Source organism: Typopeltis vanoorti, chromosome 14 (genome assembly GCF_054136105.1).
Source record: "Typopeltis vanoorti isolate ZY-2024b chromosome 14, IOZ_Tvanoo_1.0, whole genome shotgun sequence".
Lineage (NCBI taxonomy): Eukaryota > Metazoa > Arthropoda > Arachnida > Uropygi > Thelyphonidae > Typopeltis > Typopeltis vanoorti.
The window spans coordinates 39426044-39439136 of NC_143562.1; the positions used below are offsets into that span (position 1 = coordinate 39426044).

At 38.2% G+C, this 13093-nt stretch overlaps 1 protein-coding gene and 1 non-coding gene across 3 annotated transcripts in view; one reads left to right on the plus strand and one right to left on the minus strand.

Annotated features, from left to right (window-relative positions):
• Positions 1 to 2646: 2646 nt before the first annotated feature.
• On the minus strand, positions 2647 to 2719 carry TRNAK-UUU (transfer RNA lysine (anticodon UUU)). The gene has a single exon. It is a non-coding gene; the product is annotated as a tRNA-Lys (tRNA).
• A 9264-nt stretch (positions 2720 to 11983) lies between these two features.
• Positions 11984 to 13093, plus strand: part of LOC150099384 (guanine nucleotide-binding protein subunit beta-like protein 1) — an 82103-nt gene continuing 80993 nt past the window's right edge. For both annotated transcript variants that reach the window (XR_016549349.1, XM_090403702.1), the window contains exon 1: positions 11984 to 12430. Coding sequence is in view for 1 of the 2 variants with exons in the window: in XM_090403702.1 (XP_090259828.1) it covers positions 12263 to 12430 (168 nt within the window). In the remaining variant the exon portion in view is untranslated. The remainder of the gene's footprint in view (positions 12431 to 13093) is intronic.

Here is a 13093-nt window from a genome sequence, read left to right on the forward strand (position 1 = left end):
CGGTTTACTTAATATGCGAGATGAAAATTCCGAGTTTCTGGAAGGGAAAACCCAGCCACGTTCCGTATCAAACCATTTTGTTTTCGTTTAATGCGAGTTAACAACCAAAAATCAATTCAGTTGAGAAGCACATTTTATACATCAAAGCAGAAATTAAGAAGACAAGTACTGAAATTGTATAGTGAGAAATTAATATGAATTCAACGTTCCATAACATTTTAATGGATGTGAAGAAAAAATGCCGAGTGCCTCGGATTATTGTTTATTTGCTTATAAACACATAAAATTAGGAAGACGTAAAAGAAGAAGGCCTAGGAAGAGATTTTGTCTCGACTTAATTAGTAAATGTATAAAGAAAGAGGTGAAGTAAGACCCATAGACCTGATCACAACAGAAGTGCTCCAGGATATTAATGAGGGGGACAATGCTGATCACAAGAGAAGGAAGAACGCAGTTTTCATCACCTAACTCTCCGGTAACTCAATTTTCACTTCCTTATTCATATGTAAATAGTGGTGTGACTTAGACATCATTTTCCAATGTTCAGTGTTCTATAATGGTGGAAGAACAGCGATTCGGAGACGATACGGTAATTGATTTACCTCCATCACAGATTATGACAACAGATGGTATATCGTTTGATAGAATGCATCAAAGTACGGTACTCTGATATAATTTGGACAGCCTGTTAGTTATTACCTGTTTGTTTTTCATGTGATAACAGTTGCTCTTCCGTAAATTATATAGGTGTATCTGAAGCGTCTATTCCTAGTTGAAGTAATGATTGGTTAGTTAAACAGAAACCTCAGATAGAGATGCCACTAAAAGGCGTTTTGAAGGAATCCAATGCTTGTAAAGAGAAAAAAAGCCTCCGCACTCAACAGCCAATCAGTTCTAGCCTCAGTTCTACTGACTAGGCTGGAGCAGAACGTTGCTCCAGTCCATTCGTCTGATACTGATAGTGCTAAATGTCAAACTCATGTTGCTGCTAATCTACAGTCCTGTGAAAATGGCTTACCTTTTATTTTTGGCTCTACAATGTCTCAATTATAATCCCTCGAAAGAGAAATGGATGTAGTCAGAAAGGAAGCGGAATGTATGAGAGCTGAATTGAGAACAATGAATAGAAATATTAGGACTCTAAAGAATGATTTAGTTGATGTGACAAGAACAAGAATGGGGATCGGAGAGAGAGAGAGTCAGGTGAATGTGAGATCAAGGAAGAGAGAGATTGGAAGGGACAGAAGTCGAGAGAATGAAAGAACATTAGAAAGAGAGATAATGAGAGGATGCCGTGAAAGTGTGGAAGAAAGTGAATGCATGATAATCAGAAGAAATGAAATTGTGAAAGGAAGGGAAAACGTGTTAATAAGAAGGAATGCATGTGCGAGAATAATCAGAGAGAGAGAGAGAGAGAGAGTATGGGAAAAATAGAGAGAAGGATGCTAGTGCGAGTAGCCATGAAGCTATGAGAGACATAATTTATGGTGATTCCATGATTTAGGGTGTGCAGAATAACGTGTACGAAGAGTGCATTCCTGGTGGAACATTGGACAGGGTAACTTTAGCAATGACGAGAAAACAGAATGTGGAGGAGATGATAGTAATGGCTGGAACTAAGGACTTGAAGGGCAACATTAATCGAGGGGCAAAAGCCCTGAGAGCAATGATAGAGACTGTGCAACAGAAAAGGGTGAGGAGTAAAGCATTATTATTAGAGATTGAACTTCCCATTCAGTCTCCAAAAAAAGATAATAGGGTTAAAAAGGCCTCGTCTACGCCTTATGAGGAATGAAAGGTGTTTGCGCATTATAATTATTATTGTTTGAAATTTAAAAATTATTTTCATTTTAGTGGAACACCAAAGAAGCGCCATCTATTGGACTTCGGGAAATTTTTTCAGGAGTTTTTTTTTTAATTTTTTATTAGGAATATTGTTTTACCTAAAAAAATTAGCGTATGATTGCTCTGAAGAAAATAAAAACAATGGAAGATGATTAAGAACAGAATATAGCAGCACTACTCTTTGAAAGACAACGAAATGAGAATAAAAACTAACATAAGACATAAAGGAAAGATCTTGAAAGAAATCCTTAATTCGTCTTTGACGTTATATATATTTTACACATAATTTTCTTTTGCGTAATTTTGTCATTATAAATGGTTTGATCGAAATCAAAATTATATATCAGTGTAGCAATTTTAGTACAGATTTTAATACCAAATTTCATTAAATTTTATACAGCCAGAATGGAATGAGAATTACTAATATCAATTCACATGATTTTCACCACTCAAAATTTTGAACTGCTGGACGGTCTTTTGTAAATATTGAAATACCAAATTTGAATAAAGTCTGTCCAGCAAGAATCCAGAATAACTTTTCGTATGAACGAACATCAAATATGAATTACACTTTGATTATCGGAACATGCACTTAATTAGATATACCAATAATCCTCCCTTTCAAAAAAAAAAATCTGGACAATAGAAATTACATATGGGTTTTCTGCAGGCTCGCTCTAATAGATATCGCTAAAAGCGAATAAACTGTAGATCCCATCTCGATTAAACCGTACATATTGAATGGAATATAATAATTATTATATCCATTCAATAATAATTATAAAACTAAAAAAAAAAAGTCGCCCGAACAGGGACTTGAACCCTGGACCCTTAGGTTAAAAGCCTAATGCTCTACCGACTGAGCTATCCGGGCTTCTTTAATAGTGTCCTTATTAATTAAGATCAATTAAATTAGATTAAAAAGATGAAAATGTCAAAAATTTGTTTTATTATTAATTTAGTGTTTTTTTTCATTCTAGACTTTTTTTTTATCATTATTACTATAAGCATTCAAAGAAGAAAGTGACTGATTTGATATTATAAATGTTTGTAGCTGTAGTTGAACCAATTTAATAGCAAAATTAGGGAAAAGCAAAATTGTGGAAACTGGAAATTACATCTACTAGAAACGATTCCATATGCATTTGCTGAACGTGAGTAGTTAATGTTTGGATGAGAGGTAGTGGTTAGAAAAAGATGAGAATGAGTACGATTTTGGATGAGAATCGGAGATGTCGAGAGAGTGATTACTAAAGGCGATGATTGAGAACGAACGTGTTCACTTCTATCCGCTAGATAGACAACTGCGATTGATTTAATTTTCATCTTATTTTCAGTAGCGTTGCGTGTTTTTCACATTGCACAGGTCTCATCCAGCTCGAATTTTTTACACTCTCCCCTCTGCACGAAATGTGCATGAGGTCAGTGTCTGTATAGGTGAGGTTAATGGCTGTGTGATACTCCGATAAGAGCTCCAGTGGTGGATATTTGGTTTATAGGGAGAAAGAAAGCTTCCGCTCAGGCCTGCTGAAAATCACGACTCTTCCACTGGTACTATGCGCGTTTTTATAACGCCCGGTCTTGCTGGCAGACCCTCGGGACTGTGGGATCTCTCTTTCCGGGTAGATCATCGATTTGATCTATGGGATAACACAAGTGGGTTCTAGGACACTACATTAATTAATTGTATCTTTTCATATCCTCTCACTGACCATGAATGAGGTTGACACTGATGCCCTCGTACAGTCACTGGATAGAGGGCAGACTCTAAACCTACTCAAGAAGTTACTAAAAAAGTTCGAACAGGAATGGCCAGGTTTCTTAAACTAGTACTCCGTGTCAAGAGACGACAAAGAGAGTGTAGTTACAACTCCGGTGGAGGTAAAGATGGATTTGGTGGTCTCCACTCCCTAAGTTGGTGGTAAGATCCATGTGCGCAAAACTACAACTACACAGTTACCCAAAGATGATGGAATGGATGAGGATGCATTCCTCTGCCTCCCCTAAAGAAAGGGTACCACTGATTATATTACAAGAAAAGCTCAGATGGACATCCCTAAAACATACCATGTTCAATTTGCATGCTGTGCAGACACATCAGCAAAAAACGTAGACGATGGCATAAAGATCCAGCCTGCCACCGTGGTGGACTACCGAAGACTCACAAAAAATGGATTCTAAAGGTGTCCAATATGACACCTTTTTCCTCAGCTTGGAAATAAATTTGAAAGTGGTGCTCCGAGGTGTATCCGAAGATATAATCACGGAAGAAATAACTGATGATCTCTGCTATCAAGACCTGCCACCTATTAAGGTCAACAGAATGCTCAGAGCTGACAAGAGTCCGATGCCTTTAGTCCTGGTGGAGATCCATAGTGTATATAAAAAGATCTATGACTTAACTTCAATCTGTGGGCTCAAGATTACTCTGAACCTTTGAGAAAGAGGCGTCATCTGGGCAATGCCACAGATGTCAGAAGTTTGGTCATGCCCAGAAGTTATGTAGAGCAGAATAACAAATGCTTAAAATGTGGTGAGAGCCATCCCACTAACACCTGTACCAAACAAAAAAACCACACCGGCTAAATGTGCTAACTGCAGTGATCCTCACGAACTACAAAGGATGCACACACTAACCAAAAATAAGACAGGTCGAGTCAACCAAACTGTCTATCTCCTCGAGATCTACTGAAGCTGTGGCTTCCCAGTCTCCTATTGTTCAGCTCACTATAACAGAAGCCCAGCCGCCGCAATCTGAAACCTTCAGGATAATGAGTCATCAGTGTCAGACAAGAACTTATGCTGAAGTGGCCCGCCCAACAAAGACAACAGAAGAACATAATTATTCAAAATCACAGCCAAATCTAACGAAAATCATTACTGCTTCTCTTGCAAAAAAATGCTACCCAATAAATCAAACCTTTCATTGAATTCTACAAAAAGATTCTTGTACGAAACCTAGTCCACACTAAGTGCAATCTCCAATCAACAGGAATAGAATTTTCCCAGTTCACTTCAGATTATTGCATGGAACGCTCATGGATTCAAGAACAAAATTTTGGAACTAGAAGAATTTATGCAGAGATATCACCCAGATGTTTTAGTTAAAGAAACTCAACTCTGACTGGCAGATAACCCCAAACTAAGAGGAAACCATCTTCTTAGAAACGATAGGCTTGACTACAGTGGCGGTTGCACTGCCATCTTCATTAAAAACTATATCAAACCAAACTCTTTAACCAACCCTTCAACCACAAATCTTGAGGTCACTGGAATAAAAGTCTTCACTAACTCAGAGGGCAATCTTAAAATCTATGCTGCCTACACCTCCCCGTTTAAACGTTATTGTTTTCGGATCTGCACGCTATACTTGGTGTCAGGGAGCCCGTCATTATCGCTGGAGATCTTAACTCAAAGCATCCTTCCTGTAACAGCAGAACCACCTGCAAAAACGGCCGTATCCTTTTCAACTACATGGGATCCAGCTACACTTTCGTGGCTGGCCCTACTGAACCAACTCATCACAGCACCATTGGCACCGCCGACATTCTTGATATTGTCATATTACAGAATATCAAACTTCAGTTCAATCTTAGATCACTAGATGAGCTATCGTCAGACACCACAATCCAATTCTTCTCCAGCTGAGAAACCAAGAGCAGCTCTCCTCCTCCTCTCCTTCACATCTTGGGAGAAGCTATCTAAGGTACTCCCAGAACATATTGGCCCTGTGCCTTATATCAGATGAAATTGAATTAGCAGTTAAAAACCTCACCAAACAGATCAATGCAGCCCTAACAGCAGTCACCTCTACCAAAACTGCCTCCAAGCCCAACTGTTTACCAGAAACATTATGGATTTAATCAGAAAGAAAAATGAAGCAAGGAAACGATATCACAACAGGCATGCTCCACAAAACAAGAAAATCCTTAACAAACTAAATCAGTCAATCAAAGAAGCTCTTAAATTACACAGAGACAAAGTATGGGAGAATAAGTTGACTTCTATCTCACCTACTGGTCATTCCATCTGGAGACTCTTGAGGGATCTCAGAGGCAGAATTAAATCACTTCCCCTCTTTAATCAGATCTGGGCCTTGCACATGCAAACACTGAAAAAGCAGAAGCCATAGTTAGGAACCTAGAAAAGCAATGCAGATCAGCATATGAAAACCTAAACTTTAACCACATATATAAAATTCATCGCCATGTCATACACTCACTGAAACTCTCTGGTACCTGTACCAGTCAAATCACGCCTGCTACACCAGCGGAAATATATGACATCATCAAGAACTTAAAGAACAAAGAAGCTCCTGGCCCTAACGGCATCGCAAACAAAGTATAAAATTGCTGCCCCACAAAGCCACTGCGTATCTCACCGATATAATCAATGCAGTCATCAGACTACAATATTACCCTTATTCCTGGAAAATCGCAGACATAATTCCAATTCATAAACCAAGAAAAGATCCACATCTATCAAAAAATATTATCTTCCTATCAACCTGATCTCAAATTTAGAAAAAATTGCAGAAAATGTCATCCTCTCCAGACTCCAAACCACAGTAAATTCTCTTCACCAGAAGAATGGTATCTCCTAAAGGGGATATCTTCCTGTTTAACCAAGATTCCCTGTAAACCACCAAATACATACCTTGGTGAACTACTGGACAGTAACCTTCAGCCACCACATCAACCGCTTATGTGAAAAGCCATCGCCCAGCTCTACACCTAATCAATAGAAACAATAAACTAAAATATGCTGCGATAACGAATACATACACAATGCAATCAAGTAGCTTTTTTATTGTATATGATCATATTTTTACTTGTGTTAATATTTATTTTATTAATTTAATTTACATCAAATTTTTACTATCGAAAAAATATTTCAGTTTTAATTAGGATTATAATGATGCAGATAGTGTATTAATTAATGTATAATTTTCAATTCTTGTGTTTACAGTATTAGTTTGTTCAGAAGTTGAATTATGTTAATTGTTTATGTGTGATCAGAAGTTCTTAGGATTAATGAAGCCAAGTGCCACTTGGATCCTCTGCACTTGGCCACTCGAAGTTAGACCTAGGTTCAAGTCTAGTCGCCGACTGGAGAAACTTTTTCTAAGCCTATCTTCGACCGGTTCGCGAGTCAGTCGATCTCTGGCACGGGCAAGCGGATTTTTCCTGCCGGAAAGTCAAGAAAATCGACCGTAGTACCCAAATTATTTCAGACAATAACATATCATGTTAGGGTTAGGCACCAAGAGATGTCAGCACTTGTTTGCTGGTCTCTTCATCAGCAGCCGCCTATAATTAGTGACAGACATGGGCCAGCTATCTCTGATTTGTTACCGGTGGAGATTGAACTGCCAACTCAGTCTCCAAAAGCTAGATAGGGTATAAAGGCCTCGCCTACTCCCTATTAGGAAATAAAAGGCGTTAGCTGATTTATTTTATTTATTTAGTGCGGTGAGTAAAGTCAGTAATGTGGAGTGATTTTTCTTCATTGATTGGAGATTCATATATTATTATTATTATTAGATACCTCCAGGGAGTCCAAAGACTCATCATAGGAGGGCATCTGCTCCACAGCTCTCTCTCAACCAACTGATTCAACTACACCAACTCCATCTACCGCCGACCACTACCACTAGTATTTCCACAGACAATCACAAACAACCATGCTCATGGCAGGATTCGAACCTGCAGCCTTTTGACTGGAGAGCGAATACGTTAACCACTCAGCCAGCCAGGCTGGCCAAAGAAAACCTGTACCTGCCAGGAATCGAACCAGGAACCTTTCGCTTGTTAGACGAATATGATTCGTCTAACAAGCCACTACACCACAGATGCACATGTAAAAAAACATGCAGATCCCACCATATATGCATTAAGTTAATCCTAATATTAATTTCAAAAAAATTTAATAAATTATAAAAATGGAAGCTCAGCAAATTAACTGCTACGGTCGAGTTAACTCTAGCGCGGAAAAAATGGCGACTTTGCTACGATCGAGTTAACTCGATCGATGAAAAATCGATTTAACTCGATTTTTCATCCGCATACAGACAAATCGGCCCTACAGAACACACGCAATTTACAGACAAAAAAATACTAGTGGTGGTGGAGGGCGGTAGATGGCGTTAATATGGACGATTAGTAGTAGAGGTTTGGGTGGAGACTGAGAGTTATACAATAGGTGTCCTCCGCAATGAGTCTCCGGACTCCTTGGAGGGGTCACTAATAATAATAATAATATGCAGCACGATGCATAAACCACGTGACTGCGGTGATTTTCGTGATGTCACAATATGGCATCTATCAGTAAATATCCACATTATCTTACTAATGATCAAATTGATGAATTGTTAACAACAAATCAGTCTGGAGAAGAATTGTCCGAGTTAAGTGAATTATGTACTTCAGATGAAGAAGAACCTGGTGATTCTATATAAACTAATGTGTGTAATTTGCTTAATCAAGTGGCACCTCTTTGATTATGCAAATTTTATAAAACACTATTATTGCCATTTTTGTGAGTGAACAAGTATATCAAGAATGTATGATGCTGTCCGGACCTATTACTTCAGTAAGAATTTTAATTGATTTTATTTATAAATTTTTTGCAAAATTAATTCAGCACATTGGACAATGTCAGTAGAATATAAAATCAGCAGTTAAAGGGTTAAAAAGGAATAATGATCATGTCAATGTATTAACTGCTTTTAATTAATTACTTTTTAGTGAAACTTTTGTAGATGTGACTTTAGTATATGAATATAAAAGATATAAGGCACACATAATGGTGCTGTCTGCCTACAGTTCTTTTTTGGCATATTTCTTGAAAACTCGTGTAAACATCCAGTTATTATTCTCAAAGAAAATACGCAGATTTAAAACTGATAATAGATTTTATGTATAAGAGTGAAGTGATCTTTTCACAGAACTAACTTGCTATGCTACGTATTGCTGCTAAAAGTCTGAATGTCCAGATCTGTACAGAGGTGCACATTAAGATACTTCCAATATTGATATTCAGGAGTGAAAATGACTCAAGTAACATAACCAGGCATTGTTACTTGCTGAGGTGAAAAAAAAAAAAAAAAAAAAAACAGCACAGAATTGCCATGGTTAGTTAAAAGGAAGACCTTGGAGTAGATATTCTGGTGGATTTAACAGTAACGGCATGAAGACCAATATATCATCAGGAATAAATGAACTAGACACACCAGAAAGTCGTTCACAAGTGAAGAAAGGTCAGAGCTGTTAGGAACTGACTATCTACTAAGTGAGGTTTCTGTTTCTCATTCAAATATATATTCTAATTCAGCTCAGAACTTCCATCTGTGCAGAGTTCAATGTTGGTAAAAGGATCGCAATAAAGCGAAGATACAGTAATGGAAATGAAGGAATCTCAGGCAATGACCACATCTTTTGAGAGTTTGCTCCAAGATCCGGTGTTAATTCCAGTAACGAACACGACGCCTATTCTTAATACTGTTGGGTTAATCGAAATTCACCCAAATAACATAGAATCAGTTCCAAGTGGAGATAGCCAAATATTAGTGTCTTGTTCTGTATCATCACCTGAATTATCTATTCCTTGTTAAGTTGCACAAAGTATGGTAAAAGATATCGAACCTGGTGTCTGACTCTTATTTCGTGGAGCTGCAGTTTCACCTTTTGCCAGTTCTTCACATCAAGATAGTAATATTTCCATGATGATGATGATGTCTTGGGATACATTCAGGCCTACTGCTATTGCGCCAAGCATTCATAAAATATATAATCAGCAGCTTCCACTACAAGGTCAGAATGTCGCTTAGGAGAAGATACATGAGTCAATTAAGTATCCTTGGATATCCTTCTCACAACATCGGTGTGAGGTCTGTTGCAGATGCTGCACAACCAAAAATAACCAAAAGCATAATATGAGACCGCATGAAAATATTACAAATGAATCTTCGTGTTATCATATATTGGATCCAAACATGAAAGTAGAGTTGATGAAGATGAGGCAAGTGATGAAGTGCATGCGAAATGAAATGAAAAGAATTACGGACATACATGGAAGAACGAAAAAGAGTGGAAAGAAACATGGCCATGCGAAAGCCGTAAGGAATGATTCGAGAGTGGCTCTCTATAGAGATTTCATTATTACTAGTGTGGTGAATGAGAATGTGCATAAGGTTTGTGTTCCTGGTGGTAGAATGGGCAGAGTGATTGAAGCGTTGGACATGAGGAATAAGAGAGCAAAAGAGTTGGTGGTTGCAGTAGGGATGAATGATTTGTTTGGGAACAAGGAAAATGTCAGATTGCATATAATGATTATTAAGGAGAGTGAAAGATAAGAGTGTGAAAGATAATAGGAACGGTAGTCAGTGTGTTGCCAAGGTGATAAATTGTGATAAATTAGTGATAAATTGAGGAGGCCAGCAAAGATTAAGAATGATATCTTAGCACAGATATGTGAGGAGAATGGTGCATTTTGTGAATGTGTGGATGAATTTAAGGGACGGAAGTATAATAAAGAAGATGGGCTGCATTTAAATGATTCTGGTGTGAGTCGGCTGGAGAGAGAGAGATTGTTGTTGACAGGAGAGATAATGACTGTAATAAATGCGAGATCTGAGATGGTGCTGGCTATTATGAAAGAGAAAAAAGCAGGGTAGTGAGGTTATCAAATGGAGAGGTGAGTATCGCCAATAAAATAAATGAGAGATTTGGAGCACAACACAGACAGGGAAACGTGGGAAGTTATGGTGGATGGGGAGTTACCCTGACTGCATGGGATGGTTTTGAGACAGTGAGGTGGAGGTGAACAGGATGAAATATTTAGTTAGATATTGCTATTGATAGACCTGGTAATATGGAATAATATGGAGGGAAAGATATGAGAAGTAAATGTATAGGCAAATTAGCCTGGCTGGCAAGAAACGAGTGATCAGTATGGGCGACTTTAATTATGGTACTCTAGACTGGAATAAAGAGACTGCATCTGGGGGGGCAAAGAAAATGAATTTCTGGAGTTTCTGAAAGAAATTCCCTTATGCAATACGTAACGAAGGGTACACAAGGATCAAGGGTATTGGATTTGACATATTATGACATAATGTTTTTATAAATGGGGTGTGAAATCTTCCACCAGTTGGTGAGAGTCAGTAGCTCACCCAGGGGGGAAAAGGGGAGCTGCCTCCAAAAGAAAAAGGAATAAATTTTCCTTTTTTTTATTTATGTTGTGTCGTGTGTTCTCTTTCTATACTATTTATGAATTAGCAGTCACATAAGGTGAGAATACCCCTATAGCTCTCGATAATCACGGCCGCTGTGAACGAAGTAGTGCCCGAGCGGACTGAGAGCTACTTCTTTTGCCTGAGCCGGGCCAGAGGAGATCACAGGTTTCATGTATTGGCGATCACTGCAGATGCTCAGTCATAGGTCGTATGCAATGTGCAGTGTGTGTTCTCAAATCGTCTACTCAACCCCCCCCCCCCCAATATTAAATCTTGAGTGCACCATTGGTGAGAGTGACCACGAGGTGATCATTTGCAGGGTGACCAGTCGGGGGCGTCTGTTAGAAAGGAATATATGTGGAATTATTAGGCTTGTAATTATGAAAAGCTGAGGAAACAGATCGACTATTAATTGGAAAGAGGAACTGGATGGAAACCATATTAATGCTACTTGGGCCCTACTCAAGAAATATTTAGTGGAAGCAATATCCGAATGTATTCCAAAGATTAACAGGGTAAACAGATCAGGTGTGAAATGGATGAATGAAGAGATATGGTATGCAATCTAGAAGAAGCACAGAATCAGTAGTTATAACAACCAGTTCCATGAGAAGTACAAAATACAGGTGAGGAAAGGGACTCGCTTGATAAGGGTAGCAAAAGTGCAGTATGAGCAGCAGTTAACTAATGAGGCTAAAATCCTAAGGAATTTTTTCGATATGTGGCCAGTAGAAGAACCACAACCACTTCACACAGGATGACGTCACTTACTAGACTGGCGTGGAAAACTGCACACTCACGGTACCTAGCGGCATCATCCGTAACTATAAAATGCGTCCGCGCTTATTTTCTGGTTTTGGGTGATGATCTTAGTCCAAGAATACAGTGAACCGCCATCTATGGTTAAGAGTTTCAGCTTTGTTTTCCGGTGACTTTTGATCAAATTTGTGGTTTACTGTAGTTATCAGGAAACAAAGTAACAATGCTATTTTATTTTTAGCTCAGACTAATAGTTATATCTTTATTTTGTCAATGTCTTCACTAATGTATCTTGCTAACCTACAACCGAATTTCATAAACATAGACTGCCCATATATATATGTATTTCACTCTACTGAATTCAGTGTGCAATTGTTAGATGAATTACTTGATGAATATAGATGATAATCAAAACTATTTACAATGGCTTTACCTCCGCGTCCAATATATATCCTTAGCGGCCACACGGCGCCTGTAACATCTCTGTGTTTTGGCTTTGGAGAAGATGCAGAATATGAAGCACCCCATTCCTCTTTGCCGGTGTTAGTTTCATCGAGCGAGAAAGGTGAAATATATGTATGGAACTGCGAGGTGAGCATATTTCTTAGTGTGGAGATGCACAAAATTAAATCCCAGTATTAATTAAAACTACATTTTATGTTAAATCGCTGTTAGAAATCGAAAATGATTTTTCATTGTGTATTTTAAGTAAACATTGAATCTCCCCCCTCCTAAAAAAACATACTTTCATATTTCATTTGAACAGTGCCTTTGACTTGTTTAACAAGAGTTCTGCAAGTCGGAAAGAAGGCTTCAGATTGTTGCTAGTCCGTGCTTATGAAGTGGAAGGTGTTCATTGTGAAACTACAGAATTGGGTTGGAGAGAAGAGAAAATTATATGGAGCAACATGAGTTTATTGAGAGGAAATCTTGTTTTAGTAATGCTGTTTCATAAGGTGACATATTCTGCCAGATGGAGGCATCTGACAGGATGTTGCATCACAAGCTGGTGTTGTAGGGAAATGGAAATGCATAATATATATTGGATAATAAATTGGTTGTTACCTAAGTATCAAGAAGTGAATGATCACTGCCTAAGACAAGCAAGATAAAAAGTGGAAGAACAAGATGAAAAGGTTCTGAGCACAGAATCCTGTTTGGCCTATGTAATGATTAGATAGTCTGTGGTTTAAAAAAGGGTTATTCAGTTGTTTCAGATGTTGCAAAGTTGAGGTGAATTATGGCAAGAAATGC